Source organism: Ranitomeya imitator, chromosome 1, assembly GCF_032444005.1.
Source record: "Ranitomeya imitator isolate aRanImi1 chromosome 1, aRanImi1.pri, whole genome shotgun sequence".
Classification (NCBI taxonomy): domain Eukaryota; kingdom Metazoa; phylum Chordata; class Amphibia; order Anura; family Dendrobatidae; genus Ranitomeya; species Ranitomeya imitator.
The window spans coordinates 796,471,493-796,487,663 of record NC_091282.1 but is presented as its reverse complement, the minus strand read 5'-3'; the positions used below and the strand labels follow the sequence as shown (position 1 = coordinate 796,487,663).

Here is a 16,171-nt window from a genome sequence, read left to right as displayed (position 1 = left end):
CAAATTACACACGTGTGGATGAAGCTCTAGCCTGTACCGAGGTGCTGCCCCCCAGCAGAGCCTGTATGCTGAGGGACGGACTCCTAGAGGTTTGTAAGATTACAAATTTGTTTTTTTATTTTACTATTTGTATCAAAAACAACATGAATGGTCACAATAATATTCATATTTAATTAAAAAACAATATCACTGCACTGGTGAAGCGAATTATGGACGGCAGAGATTGTAGAAGAATTAATACAATTTTTCTGATCAGTTTGTGAAGTGCAAATTGAGCTGAATTGTTTTATTTAACCCTGAAAACAGAACCAGAGCGAGGGTAGATGGGCAGGGCGCTGATCACAGGGATTGATTATATTTTGGCTGCTGTAGCGACAGCTTTGTATTTCTTCTCCGGCTCGGATAAAGGCACGGGGTTTACATTAAGTGTCTGTGTGTGGTGAGATCAGAATCCTCCTCCTTTTCTCTCTAGGGAAGGTAAGTGATACGGCTTCATCATCGACTTCCCATGCTGGTGGATGTCAAACTGTTAACACATGACGTATAAGATTATAACCCCCGAGCAAAGACACTACAGTCACAAAAATGAGAACTCCGAAGATGTCGACTTTACCTTAGTGTCTATGTATTTTACGCTTGGGATTATTGGAAGTTTTCCTCCGTTTCCAGGAGTGGGGAAAACGGACTGAAACTTGAGTGTGGAGAAGGGTACAGTCCTTGATATGCTCGGCACGTTAAGTTTTGGCAGCTCCATTGGAAAGGTAGGTCCGTGGTGCTGGAAGGCAAGTTCTGGGTGCGGCTTCATGATCTGCTTTAAAAAAAAAAAAAAAAATATTACTAGATTTATAAATAATCTATAATGTCAAACTCCTAATATCTATAATTGAACCATTTTCAAGATCTCTGCTTGCCGTCACAAAAAGTAAAGAGGAATGCATCTACAATATGCTAAATATTAAAGCTACGGGTGCTGAGCTCCCAAACTGGATTATTTAAAGGATTCTCCCAAAATATGGAAATTGTCTCTTCAGAGAGGAAGAGGACTAGAAATCTAGTGCCACCTCTTGGAAGTAGCAATCCTAACAGTCAATGTCAACCCTTTAACGAGCCTTGTCACACGACTTAGGATAATAGCCAAACCAGATCTCAATTTGCAGACACTGTGTTTCGGGGGTACTGCCCCTCATCAGTGCAAAGTGGAGATCTGGTTTGGCTGATTGAGAGGTATCCGACTGATATCCAAGAAGTATCGTTTCACCTTGCGAAATAGTGAGTCATCCACAGATTAAGGCCGGGATCACACATGTGAGAAGCACGACCCTGCCTCCTGCACTCCAGAGCGGAGCGTGCAACCGCATAGCAATACATGGAGCCGCACGCTCTGCTCCTGAGTGACGATAGCAGTGCCAGGGATTAACATGCGAGACTCGGACGTATTTCTCGCATGTTTGATCCCGGCCTATAAGGTAACTTACTGATTTCTGGGGTCTGAACGCTGACTTTGGAGCAGAGATCGAGCACACCCGCTTCATTCAAGACCAATAGTGTATAACGCTCTTTTTCGGGAATAACCCTTTATTATAGTTACAGGAAAGTGAGATTAGATTGGTGAGGGTCTGACTCACTACAAGGAGCTTTTGATGTTGGCCTCATCCGTGTCTACATTGCTCAGTCTACTCAGTTGCAATGTATTGCAGTGAATGAGAAAACAGCTAATTGGTGGCGAGAGACCCATACTGATCATAACCGTTCACATTCTAAACATGGAAGAATCCTTTATTTGTGATACACAGCTCCAAAGCCGCTGCATAGACAAAGGCTAAAATAAAAAAAACACAATGCTGCGAAAGCATGAAAAATCCCATAGACTAGTGATAAAAAAAAAAAAAAGTTTACCTGCCTTCGGCCCTGTCCTGCGATCCGCATCAGATAATTCATAGAGGCCGCAGTGTTTGACTTCTCGGCTAGTCCTAACTTACGAGGTAGGGAATGCTTCTCTAGTGTCCTGAAATAAGGAGAGGCGTCAGCTATGGCATCCGGACAGGACGGACTAATCTGGGTACACTACCTGGGCTCCTCAAAATAGGGATGCTGGAGGGCTTTCATGGCGCTGAATCTGTCGTCAGGGTCATATTCCAGCATGGCGGACAGCAGCGAGATGCTGTCCGGTGAGATGCCAGGTAACAGCTGTCTGATCCCGCTGCCCTTCTTTGGAGGGAAATCAAAGTTCATGGCTCTTGACCTGCAGTAATGAGCTGAATATTACTAGAAGCAGATACGTTGTGTAGATTTACCCGTATCTTCCCTGCTGGCAGCACAATGCCGCTCCAGCGGTGCTTTATGAGGACACAAGTGGGCGACGCTGCTGTACGATACCCAAACACCCTAATAAGGCATTTAAGAAGACCACATAGGGTGTACTGAAGAAGGAAGAATTTGGGCACAGCAAGAAAAGTCCCCAAAGCTTCCTGCCTATAGATCCATCTCTCAAAAGGGAGTGATTTGGGGAATAGGACTACATTTAAAGGGGTTGTCCACTACTAGGGCAACCCCTTCTCTGTCCCCACACTTGGCCCGGTTAAAATAAAAAAGCTTATACTCGCCTCCTGTGCTAGCGCCTTTCCAGCGGTGTCAGTACTTGTGGCCCCGTGGCTCCTGTGCAGTTGTTGTGATCTCGACACCCAATCAGCACTGGCGTCACTGCCCCCCCCACGGACAAATTGAACATGCAGAGGAAGTCAGGGCTGCAGCTGATCCAGGACTTCCTCGTCGGGGGGACAGTGACGCCAGTGCTGATTGGGCGCCGGGCTTACATGTCATACAACTGTACTGAGGCACTGGGAACGCGAGTGCCGACACTGCAGGAACAACAGGGCGGCATGGGAGGAGATAACAAGCTTTTCAATTTTATCTGTGTCAAGCATGGGGAATGAGAAGGGGTTGTCCTAGTAGTGGACAACCCCTTTAAGGATTCTTTTCTGTGGATCTTCTGTTTTCTAAAAATGATTGTACAGTGTAAATCTTATTAATTGAAAATGATTTAAAAAAAATAAAAAAAAAAATGTATGAATGCAAACTGGATTTGACAGTATAAGTCTCTTACTGCTTAAACTTCTGCAGCACAGCGGAGGCCGGCGTGCCCAGGATGTCGTGGATTTTGGATATCTGGTCTAGTTCATTCAAACCAGGGAAGAGAGGATGGAGGCTGAAAGGAAAAAAAATAGCGAGCGGCTGCCATGTACGGTGTTATTTTTACTGGGGAATGTAGTCGCCCTTGTGTCCACAGATCTCTGCGGGGAGAGCGTTTCTGTTGACACAGACAAATGGGAATGCTGATGCCGGGGTTGATACGCTGCGCTAGCAAAAGCTGTCTGTACAAAGGCCAGCGCTGGTTAAAGAGCCCCGCAAGTGAGCGCTATCGAGAGTTACAATCTGCCAGGGTGAACAAGCAGAGGCAGGACCTGTGACCACCAGCCAACCAGTGCCAGCTTACTACAGCTGGTAAGCCCTGGAAATGGCATGATGAGAGTTGTAGTTCGCAGCAGATGGAAAGCCACAGATTCAAGACCTGTTCTTGAATACAAGTGACTGATGTATAGAGAAGGAGCGGCCTGTCGCCACCAGGTGACTTTGTATTCCCAAGCTAGTAAGTGATGGCATGTCACAAGGATATGCCCTCGTCTTTGAAGTCCTGCAGATTGGTGATGGTGGGTATTCCGAGACCCCCAGTCTCCATAAACACTGAGCCCCTGCTCAAGAGAAATAATGTGTCCATATACTGCTCTGTGGGCGCACAGTTTTGCAGGAGCTCAGCATCCGGATGCTTGGGGGGGGGGTCTCAGCTCCTGGACCCTCACTACTCTGTATGAAGCTTAACCCCTTAATGACCAGGGGTATTTCCATTTTTTGCTCCCCTCCTTCCCAGAGCCATAACTCTGTTATTTTTCCATCAATATGGACTTGTGAGGGCTTGTTTTTTTGCGGGACAAGTTGTACTTTTGTACACCATTGATTTTACCATATTATGTACTGCAAAAATGGGGGAAAAATATCAAAATGCGGTGAAATTGCAAAAAAAAAAAAAAGTGCAATTTCCACAATAGTTTTTTGGATTTCTTTTTTACTATGTTGACTAAATGCTAAAACTGACCTGATAATATGATTCTCCAGGTCATTATGGGTTTGTAGATATCAAATATATCTAGGTTCTTTTTTATTTCAATGGTGACACAATTCAAGCTTTGTAAAAAAAAAAAAAAAAAAAAAAAAATTATCACCATTTCCGAAACCTGTAGCGTCTCTATTTTTCAGGATCTGGGGCTGGGTGAGCACTTATTTCTTGTGTGCCGAGTGAACGTTTTTATTGATACCATTTTTATGTAGATACAAACTTTTTATCGCCTGTTATTGTATTTTATTCCAATGTTGCAGTGACCAAAAAAACGTAATTCTGGCGTTTTTTTTTTATTGTTTTAATTTGAATGGGGTGAATAGGTGATTTGAACTTTAATATTAAAAAAAAAAAAAAAAACTTATTACTTGCTGCAATAGTCCCCATAGGAGACTAGAAGCTGTGATCATCTGATCGCCTGTGCTACACAGGGCTGCAGCCCTGCTCTTTCCTCTCTTGCTATGAGCGTCAACCGCTGAGTGGCGCTCATAGTGATCCGGCAATGACAACCACAGGGGTCTCCTGCAGACCCTGGATTGTCATGCCCACCCATCGGTGACCTGTGGTCATGTGACAAGGGCACTGATGGGCGGGGTTAATGACGTGCTTCTTGAACATGCATGTTAAAGGGAAACTGTCACCTGAATTTGGCGGGACCGGTTTTCGGTCATATGGGCGGCGTTTTCGGGTGTTTGATTCACTCTTTCCTTACCCGCTGGCTGCAATATTGGATTGAAGTTCATTCTCTGTCCTCCGTAGTACACGCCTGTGCAAGGCAATCTTGCCTTGCGCACGCGCAGTATGCTTTGCCCAACTGCGGGCAAAGCCGAAAAGCATTAGTACGCATGCACCGGCGCACTATGTCCCGGAACACAGCGGAATAGTTCCGGGACATAGTGCGCCGGCGCATGCGCACTGATGCTTTTCGGCTTTGCCCGCAGTTGGGCAAAGCATACTGCACGTGCGCAAGGCAAGATTACCTTGTACAGGCGTGTACTACGGAGGACAGAGAATGAACTTCAATCCAATATTGCAGCCAGCGGGTAAGGAAAGAGTGAATCAAACACCCGAAAATCGGTCCCACCAAATTCAGGTGACAGGTTCCCTTTAAATGCCGCTGTCAAGAGTTTGACAGCGGCATTTAACATGTTAAAAGCCACGGGTGGATCGCGTTTCCACGCGCGGCTGTTAGGGGCCCATGACAGCTATTCAGATCAGCTGTGATGGGCCACAAAAGGTACGCGCTTCAGCGGTGAGGTGTCCATTGTCGGATATACCCATCATTGGATGTTAAGGGGATAAGAGCCTGCAATATATAAAACTTTTGAAAGTGTAGGTATTATACGTTAGTGTTTGACCTCTGGAACCCTATTGATCCCCAGAATGTAGGGACCACTGTGGTGCCCATGCAAGGAACTGCAGCCGGCATCTGGGGAAGCTCCAATCTAGAGTAGTAACCCCTTAATTCCCAGGATCAGATCATTATCTTAGGCCGGTTTCACACGTCAGTGGCTCCGGTGCGTGAGGTGACAGTTTCCTCACGTACCGGAGACACTGACTCACGTAGACACATTAAAATAAATGTGTCTCTGCACATGTCAGCGTGTTTTCACGGACCGTGTGTCCGTTTGGAAAACACGGAGACATGTCAGTGTTCGTGGGAGCGCACGGATCACACGGACCCATTAAAGTCAATGGGCCCGTGTAAAACCAGCTGCTGGAAAGAAGGAATGAATAATTTTTTTTTGTTTTTAAAATAAAGTTGCCGGTAATCTGCCCCCTCCCACCCCCTGTGCGTCTCCCCCCTTCCCCGCTGGCATTAAAATACTTACCCAGCTCCCTCGGTGCTTACATCCTCTCAGCGTCGCTGCTTGTCCTGTATGAGCAGTCACGTGGTGCCGCACATTACAGTGATGAGTATGCGGCTCCACCTCCCATAGAGGTGGAGCCGCATATTCATTACTGTAATAAGCGGCACCACGTGACCGCTCATACAGAAAGAGCTGCGACGCTGAGAGGATGTAAGCGCCGAGGGAACTGGGTAAGTATTTTAATGCCAGCGGGTGGGCGCACGGGGTGGGAGGGGGCAGATTACCGGCAACTTTATTTTAAAAAAATAAAATAATAAAAAAAGATTATTCATTCCTTCTTTCCAGCGAACGCTGCTGGGAAGAAGGGATGAATACCGGCTTCAGCACCGCACGCAGGGGACAGTGCTTAACTCTAGTGCTGTCTCCTGCACGGTCCGTGTGGTCCTCAGTCGGCACACGGCTGCCGCACGTGTGCCACACTGATGTTCAACGTAAGCACACGGACACGGATAATTCCGGTACTGATTTTTACGGTACCGGAATTATCTGGACGTGTGAGACTGGCCTTAGTGAGATGAGAATTCCCCTCTATCCTTCCTTTCCTAGCCTTACCCGAACTGCTAGAAGTCGCTGATATATCCTCTCAACGCTCTGGCTCAAAGCTGGGGGTCCTTACTGAGCTGTGAACCCCTTTATCTGGTCTGTACTGCTGAACCTTTCATGCCACCTTAAACCTGCTCATCCTCCCTGTGCCCGGGAGGATGTCATGACGTGGCCTCACCTGCAGATTTCATAGAAGACGCAGCCGGCGCTCCACATGTCCATCTTGTAGGTGTAGTACCCGTCGGTCAGGAGGCATTCGGGGGCTCGATACCAGCGGGTTGAGATATATTCGGTGTACGGCTGCTTGGAGAAAACACTACGACATGAGCCAAAGTCTGCCAGCTTTAGGACGTCTTGCTGGAACAAAAAGCATAAAATATATATGATGATAGTGACTACATGCATGTGTTACACTATGAGATCAGAGATTACAGCGCCTCACCTTTATCAGAATGTTCTCTGGTTTTACATCACGGTGAAAAATGCCATTTCTGTTTCAGTGCAAAAAGGAAAAAAAGAAATAATTGGAGAAAACTGGAAAATAATGCAGCTGTGGTACAACTACATCCTGCTGAGATTCTGCTGGTAATATGTGGATTGCGGCAGGTCTGGAGGATGGAACCTCTGGCTATTATCACCACAGTGCAGGGTTAATATTTAAAGCTCTGTTCTGCAGCCTGTGTCATGCTGGGGGTTGTAGTGTCACAGCAGCTGTAGAGATGCAGGTTGCAGACCATTGCTAGAGGATGTAATGAATTGTCAGTGACTGTTCCCTGAGGCAGCGGCGAGAACATCGGGGTCATCGAGTAACAAAGAGGAATATGAGGACACAGAGGAAGTAAACCCTTCTGTCCGACCCACCGGTGTATGTGCTCCAGAGATTTACACAGCTGGTACATGTAGTTCCTGACTTTCTGCTCCGAGAGGGGCTGTCTTCTCTCTGTGATGGAGGAAAGAGTTAAAAAAAGCTGATTAAACATTAAAAACATTGTACCCGGCTCATAATCCGTGCCTCTTTATTATTATTTATTATTTATTGTTATAGCGCCATTTATTCCATGGCGCTTTAAATGTAAGGAGGCGTATACATAATAAAAACAAGTACAATAATCTTAAACAATACAAGTCAGAACTGGTACAGGAGGAGAGAGGGCCCTGCCCGCGAAGGCTCACAATCTACAAGGGATGGGTGAGGATACAGTAGGCTAGGGTAGAGCTGGTCATGCAGCGGTTTGGTCAATCGGTGGTTACTGCAGGTTGTTGCAGGCCTCTTACAATATGTCGCCCGCTGCTCTGTACAATTGCACTTGGCACAAATCACCAGGAAGCTGGCAGAGAACCGAGAAAGTAAATGTTATCTGCAAAGCGGAAGAGAAAGCAAAAACTCTGAGGATCAGCTCAACATTAAGATGTATGGATACAGGTTCCGGGCTGGAGATTAGGTCAGGGACATACAGAGGATACAGGTTCCAGGCTGGAGATTAGGTCAGAGACGTACAGAGGATACAGGTTCCAAGCTGGAGATTAGGTCAGAGATGTATTGAGGATATAGGTTCCAGGCTGGAGATTAGGTCAGAGACGTAGAGGATACAGGTTCCAGGCTGGAGATTAGGTCAGAGACGTACGGAGGATACAGGTTCCAGGCTGGAGATTAGGTCAGAAGTACGGAGGATACAGGTTCCTGGCTGGAGATTAGGTCAGAGATGTATGGAGGATACAGGTTCCTGGCTGGAGATTAGGTCAGATGTATGGAGGATACAGGTTCCAGGCTGGAAATTAGGTCAGAGATGTATTGAGGATACAGGTTCCAGGCTGGAGATTAGGTCAGAGAAGTACAGAGGATACAGGTTCCAGGCTGATTAGGTCAGAGACATACGGAGGATACAGGTTCCAGGCTGGAGATTAGGTCAGAGATGTACGGAGGATACAGGTTCCTGGCTGGAGATTAGGTCAGAGATGTATGGAGGATACAGGTTCCAGGCTGGAGATTAGGTCAGAGACGTACGGAGGATACAGGTTCCAGGCTGGAGATTAGGTCAGAAGTACGGAGGATACAGGTTCCTGGCTGGAGATTAGGTCAGAGATGTATGGAGGATACAGGTTCCTGGCTGGAGATTAGGTCAGAGACATACGGAGGATACAGGTTGCAGGCTGGAGATTAGGTCAGAGACGTACGGAGGATACAGGTTCCAGGCTGGAGATTAGGTCAGAAGTACGGAGGATACAGGTTCCTGGCTGGAGATTAGGTCAGAGATGTACGGAGGATACAGGTTCCTGGCTGGAGATTAGGTCAGAGACATACGGAGGATACAGGTTCCAGGCTGGAGATTAGGTCAGAGACGTACGGAGGATACAGGTTCCAGGCTGGAGATTAGGTCAGAAGTACGGAGGATACAGGTTCCTGGCTGGAGATTAGGTCAGAGATGTATGGAGGATACAGGTTCCTGGCTGGAGATTAGGTCAGATGTATGGAGGATACAGGTTCCAGGCTGGAGATTAGGTCAGAGATGTATTGAGGATACAGGTTCCAGGCTGGAGATTAGGTCAGAGAAGTACAGAGGATACAGGTTCCAGGCTGATTAGGTCAGAGACATACGGAGGATACAGGTTCCAGGCTGGAGATTAGGTCAGAGATGTACGGAGGATACAGGTTCCTGGCTGGAGATTAGGTCAGAGATGTATGGAGGATACAGGTTCCTGGCTGGAGATTAGGTCAGATGTATGGAGGATACAGGTTCCAGGCTGGAGATTAGGTCAGAGATGTATTGAGGATACAGGTTCCAGGCTGGAGATTAGGTCAGAGAAGTACAGAGGATACAGGTTCCAGGCTGATTAGGTCAGAGACATACGGAGGATACAGGTTCCAGGCTGGAGATTAGGTCAGAGATGTACGGAGGATACAGGTTCCTGGCTGGAGATTAGGTCAGAGATGTATGGAGGATACAGGTTCCAGGCTGGAGATTAGGTCAGAGACGTACGGAGGATACAGGTTCCAGGCTGGAGATTAGGTCAGAGAAGTACAGAGGATACAGGTTCCAGGCTGATTAGGTCAGAGACATACGGAGGATACAGGTTCCAGGCTGGAGATTAGGTCAGAGATGTACGGAGGATACAGGTTCCAGGCTGGAAATTAGGTCAGAGATGTACGGAGGATACAGGTTCCAGGCTGGAGATTAGGTCAGATGTATGGAGGATACAGGTTCCTGGCTGGAGATTAGGTCAGATGTATGGAGGATACAGGTTCCAGGCTGGAGATTAGGTCAGAGACGTACAGAGGGAGGATACAGGTTCCAGGCTGGAGATTAGGTCAGAGACGTACGGAGGATACAGGTTCCAGGCTGGAGATTAGGTCACAGAAGTACGGAGGATAGAGGTTCCTGGCTGGGGATTTGGTCAGAGATGTACGGAGGATACAGGTTCCAGGCTGGAGATTAGGTCAGGGATGTACGGAGCATACAGGTTCCAGGCTGGAGATTAGGTCAGAAGTACGGAGGATACAGGTTCCAGGCTGGAGATTAGGTCAGAGATGTATTGAGGATACAGGTTCCAGGCTGGAGATTAGGTCAGAGAAGTACAGAGGATACAGGTTCCAGGCTGCAGATTAGGTCAGAGAAGTACGGAGGATACAGGTTCTAGGCTGGAAATTAGGTCAGAGACGTACGGAGGATACAGGTTCCAGGCTGGAAATTAGGTCAGAGAGAGATGTACGGAGGATACAGGTTCCAGGCTGGAAATTAGGTCAGAGATGTATTGAGGATACAGGTTCCAGGCTGGAGATTAGGTCAGAGACGTACGGAGGATACAGGTTCCAGGCTGATTAGGTCAGAGACATACGGAGGATACAGGTTCCAGGCTGGAGATTAGGTCAGAGACGTACGGAGGATACAGGTTCCAGGCTGGAGATTAGGTCAGAGATGTACGGAGGATACAGGTTCCAGGCTGGAGATTAGGTCAGATGTATGGAGGATACAGGTTCCTGGCTGGAGATTAGGTCAGAGATATACGGAGCATACAGGTTCCAGGCTGGAGATTAGGTCAGAGAAGTACGGAGGATACAGGTTCCTGGCTGGAGATTAGGTCAGAGAAGTACGGAGGATACAGGTTACTGGCTGGAGATTAGGTCAGAGAAGTACGGAGGATACAGGTTCCTGGCTGGAGATTAGGTCAGAGAAGTACGGAGGATACAGGTTACTGGCTGGAGATTAGGTCAGAGATGTACGGAGGATACAGGTTCCAGGCTGGAGATTAGGTCAGAGATGTATTGAGGTACAGGTTCCAGGCTGGAGATTAGGTCAGAGATGTACGGAGGATACAGGTTCCAGGTTGGAGATTAAGTCAGAAACATACAGAGGAGACAGGTTATGGACGGCCTTGCGGGGCGCAGGAGTGTTCGGAGGAAAGCCACACAGAAGGGTGTTGTTGGCATTCACAATCATTTTTTTGAGGAACGTACAGTTCGAAAAATGCTTTAGAGCAGCAGGTGGTGGTAGGGGGCTTCAATGTGTATTTTGTAAGCCAGGGAAGAAATGCTTGCAGGCATGGTATTGACACGGCATGGGCAATGTACCCTAATTGTATGAGGCCAAAGAAAAAAACTTGGAAGGATTAAGAGTCCCTGAAGGGCCAGCAGGACCATCTATCCAGGACCCCCAGAACCTAAGGAACCAATCATTAGACCTATGAGCCTATATGCTTGGACACAGGTGGTTCACCATTAATATCACGACTCAAGAAGGGTTTGTATGGTGTTCAATAATCTTTTTAGTATGGACCAAGTCCAAAAAGGCAGACCTTAGGAGCACATATAGAAAAAAGCTGTCTGTACAACGTATTATTGTGTCTACCATCGTCTGCTAACTCATTATTCTGTCACAGGACAGCAGGGCTCACTACACCGCAGCCCTAAACAAGGGGTTACTCAGCCAGGAAGGAAAGTGCAACTCAGCTGCCATTATACGGCCGATCCTCCGCCTCGGGCTGACATGGGAGATGTGTGTAGGACTTATCCCTCTCTATAATGCGGCCATAAAAAGCTCTACTGCCTTCTTATGAGGCCAATGACCCCTCACTTACCTCTAATTAACTCGTAGATGTTCATTTCCATCAGCTCACAGATCAGGGCGAGGCATCCAGATTTTCTGTCGCTGCAAGTTTAGAAAAAAAACTATAAGGCTATGTGCGCACTTGCGTATTTGCTTGCAGAAATTTCTGTAAGGTTTCTGCATCTCTTGGCAGAAAAACGCAGCGGAAAATATGCACGTTTATGCGCTTTTGCATGCGTTTTTTTCATGCGCTTTTATAAATCCACAGAGCTGAATGAAGATATATTATTAAAAAAAAAGAAAAAGAATTGTGATGTCATTTCCTTGTTCAACCTCTTCTTTTTCATTCTCCATTTTGGAATTGAAGACCATAATGTCATTACATACCATGTTCAAATTTATAATCCTTACACGCACAAATAAAAGTGAAAATATACAGTGGGTACAGAAAGTATTCAGACCCCTATAAATTTTTCACTCTGTTTCATTGCAGCCATTTGGTAAATTCAAAAAAGTTCATTTTTTTCTCATTAATGTACACTCTGCACCCCATCTTGACTGAAAAAAACAGAAATGTAGTAATTTTTGCAAATGTATTAAAAAGAAAAACTGAAATATCGCATGGTCATAAGTATTCAGACCCTTTGCTCCGTGTTGAGTAGAAGCACCCTTTTGAGCTAGTACAGCCATGAGTCTTCTTGGGAATGATGGAACAAGTTTTTCACACCTGGATTTGGGGATCCTCTGCCATTCTTCCTTGCAGATCCTCTCCAGTTCTGTCAGGATGGATGGTGAACGTTGGTGAACAGCCACTTTCAGGTCTCTCCAGAGATACTCAATTGGGTTTAGGTCAGGGCTCTGGCTGGGCCAGTCAAGAATGGTCACAGAGTTGTGCTGAAGCCACTCCTTTGTTATTTTAGCTGTGTGCTTAGGGTCATTGTCTTGTTGGAAGGTGAATCTTTGGCCAAGTCTGAGGTCCAGAGCACTCTGGAAGAGGTTTTCATCCAGGATATCTCTGTACTTGGCCACATTCATGTTTCCTTTAATGACAACCAGTCGTCCTGTCCCTGCAGCTGAAAAACACCCCATAGCATGATGCTGCCACCACCATGTTTCACTGTTGGGATTGTATTGGGCAGGTGAGGAGCAATGCCTGGTTTTCTCCACACATACCGCTTAGAATTATCACCAAAAGGTCTATCTTCGTCTCACCAGACCAGAGAATCTTATAGTCTATCATAGTCTGGAAGTCCTTCATGTGTTTTTTTTAGCAAACTCTATGCTGTCTTTCATATGTCTTGCACTGAGGAGATGCTTCCGTCGGGCCACTCCTGACTGGTGGAGGGCTGCAGTGATAGTTGACTTTGTGGAACTTTCTCCCATCTCCCTACTGCATCTCTGGAGCTCAGCCACAGTGATCTTGGGGTTCTTTACCTCTCATCAAGGCTTTTCTTCCACAATTGATCAGTTTGGCTGGACGGCCAGGTCCAGGAAGACTTCTTGTGGTCCCATACTTCTTCCATTTAAGGATTATGGAGGCCACTGTGCTCTTAGGCTATGTGCACACGTATTCTGGTCTACTGCGGATTTTTCCGCAGCAGATTTGATAAATCCGCAGTGGAAAACCGCTGCGGATTTATTGCAGATTTACCGCGGTTTTTACAACTGCGGTTTTCCATAGGGGCAGTTGTAAAACCGCTACGGAATCCGCAGAAAGAAGTGACATGCTGCGGAATATAAACCGCTGCGTTTCCGTGCATTTTTTTCCGCAGCATGTGCACAGCGTTTTTGGTTTCCCATAGGTTTACATTGAACTGTAAACTCATGGGAAACTGCTGCGGATCTGCAGCAAAATCTGCATCGTGTGCACATAACCTTAGGAACCTTGAGTACTGCAGAAATTCTATTGCAACCTTGGCCAGATCTGTGCCTTGCCACAATTCTGTCTCTGAACTCCTTGGCCAGTTCCTTTGACCTCATGATTCTCATTTGGTCTGCCATGCACTGTGAGCTTTTATATAGATTATATAGACAGGTGTGTGCCTTTCCAAATCAAGTCCTATCAGTTTAATTAAACAGATGGACTCCAATGAAGGAGAAAAACCTCTCAAGGAGGATCACAAGGAAATGGACAGCATGTGACTTAAATATGAGTGTCTGAGCAAAGGGTCTGAATACTTATGACCATGTGATATTTCAATTTTTCTTTTTTAATAAATTTGCAAAAATGTCTACATTTCTGTTTTTTTCAGTCAACATGGGGTGCAGAGTGTACATTAATGTGAAAAAAATGAACTCTTTTGAATTTACCAAATGACTGCAATGAAACAAAGAGTGAAAATGTAAAGGGGTCTGAATACTTTCCGTACCCAATATATGTGTAATATCAAGCCCGAGGTTTAGTAATGAACAGGTGTTAGACTGATACCCTCATTAATAAAATGGTACATAAAGAGTTACCGTATTTTTCGGACTACAAGACGCACTTTTTCCCCCCCAAAAAAGGGGGGGAAATGGGGGGTGCGTCTAATAGTCGCAATGCAGGCTTACCGTGGCGGCAGAGGTGCGGTGGCAGAGGTGCAGCGGCAGAGGTGTGGCGGCAGAGGAGGCGCAGTAAGCGGGGTCCCTTTCTCCGGTGAGGTGATGCAGCAGCCAGGTATGCAGCAGAGCCGGGTGAATCCTGTTGTTATCGGTGGTGGCGGCCATTTTCCTGAGGCCGCACGTGCGCAGATGGAGCGCTCTGCTTCCCGGGGCTTCAGGAAAATGGCCGCCGTGATCTCCATCTGCGCACGCGCGGCTTCCGCGGCCATTTTCCTGAAGCCCCGGGAAGCAGAGTGCTTCATCTGCACACGCGCGGCCTCAGGAAGATGGCCGCGCCCACCGATAACAGGATTCACCCGGCTCTGCTGCTTACCGGGCTGCTGCATCACCATACCGGGGAAAGGGACCCCGCTTACTGCGCCTCCTCTGCCGCTGCACCTCTGCCACCGCAGCTCTGCCACCGCACCTCTGCCGCCACGGTAAGCCTGCATTGCCTGCACGGTAAGCCTGGGACCCCTCTCACGCCATACCTCTCACTGCACCTCCTGATCCCAGCACCTCCTGATCCCAGCACCTCCTCATCCCAGCACCTCCTCATCCCAGCACCTCCTCATCCCAGCACCTCCTCATCCCAGCACCTCCTCATCCCAGCACCTCCTCATCCCAGCATCACCCCACCTCTGCCGACACCTTGCCTCCTGTGACCCTGCTCTGCCACCGCCAGCCCTCAGGTAAGATACTGTAAATTCGGACAATAAGACGGACCCCCATCTTTTAAAAAATCTTTTTTTCTGCAATTTTCACCCCAAATTTGGGGTGCATCTTATGGTCCGGTGCGTCTTATAGTCCGAAAAATACGGTAAATATAGACACACACACACACACCAGCCTATGTAGGAGTATTAACATAATGAACCTACATATGCTGTAACAAAACAGCAACTGTCAGAAATCTGTGTGAAACGCAATAACTGTTTATTTTTCAAAAAAATGTAACAAAAAAAAAATTGTGTGGGCTCCTGCATAATTTTTATAACCAGTAGAGGGAAGGTCGACGGCTGATATTAATATTCTGGGAAGGAGCCAATAGCCATAAAGGTTCCCAGGCTATTAATATCAGCTCACAGCTGTTTGATTAGCCTTTACTGGCTAGTGTATATGGGAAACCTAGAAAAAAAAATTGACATGGGGTCCCCCTATAAAATCAAACCAGCAAAGGCTAGGCAGACAGCTGCGGGCCGATATTAATAGCCTGGAAAGGAGCTATGGATATTGACACCCCACCAGGCTAAAAACATCAGCTCTCAGTCGCCCCAGAAATGGTGCATCTTATAGATGCGCCAATTCTGGCACTTAGCCTTGCTCTTCCCACTTTCCCTGTAGCGGTGGCAAGTGGGGTCCATATTTGTGGGGTTGATGTCACCTTTGTATTATCAGGTGACATCAAGCTCACAGGTTAGTAATGGAGAGGCGTCTTGTTATGACCTGGTGGTTAGGAGAACCCGAAATGACCTGATGGTTAAACCGATACAGGACAAGCTCTGGGAAGTGGGAACTCTGCTGACCGCAATCCCTAATCCTATCACACACACTAGAAATAGCCGTGGAGCGTACCTGACATGGCCTAGACGCCTCGTCACAGCCAAAGAACTAGCTAGCCCTAGAGATAGAAAATAAAGCCTACCTTGCCTCAGAGAAATTTCCCCAAAGGAAAAGGCAGCCCCCCACAAATATTAACTGTGAGTAAAGATGAAAGTCACAAACACAGAAATGAAACAGGTTTTAGCAAAGGGAGGCCAGACTAACTAAATAGACAGAGGATAGGAAAGGTATCTTTGCGGTCAGCACAAAAAACTACAAAAGCCACGCAGAGTGTGCAAAAAGACCCCCGCACCGACTCACGGTGTGGAGGTGCCACTCTGCATCCCAGAGCTTCCAGCTAGCAAGACAAAATCATGAAAGCAAGCTGGACAAGGAAACAATGAGCAGAAAATAACAATCGG

The 16,171-nt window shown here is 46.9% G+C and overlaps 1 protein-coding gene across 4 annotated transcripts in view; it reads right to left on the bottom strand.

Annotated features, from left to right (window-relative positions):
• Positions 1-151: 151 nt before the first annotated feature.
• The window catches only part of MOK (MOK protein kinase), a 35,467-nt gene continuing 19,447 nt past the window's right edge, over positions 152-16,171 (bottom strand). The window contains exons 4-12 of one of the 4 annotated variants that reach the window (XM_069737928.1): positions 11,659-11,729; positions 7,447-7,525; positions 7,028-7,076; positions 6,764-6,942; positions 3,104-3,205; positions 2,069-2,242; positions 1,897-2,005; positions 614-811; positions 152-526 (exon numbers count right to left, since the gene is read on the bottom strand). In XM_069737928.1, coding sequence (XP_069594029.1) covers positions 446-526; positions 614-811; positions 1,897-2,005; positions 2,069-2,242; positions 3,104-3,205; positions 6,764-6,942; positions 7,028-7,076; positions 7,447-7,525; positions 11,659-11,729 — 1,042 coding nt within the window. In that variant the 3' untranslated portion in view covers positions 152-445. The remainder of the gene's footprint in view (positions 527-613; positions 812-1,896; positions 2,006-2,068; positions 2,243-3,103; positions 3,206-6,763; positions 6,943-7,027; positions 7,077-7,446; positions 7,526-11,658; positions 11,730-16,171) is intronic. The other 3 variants (XM_069737936.1, XM_069737947.1, XM_069737956.1) reach the window with 3 other exon arrangements.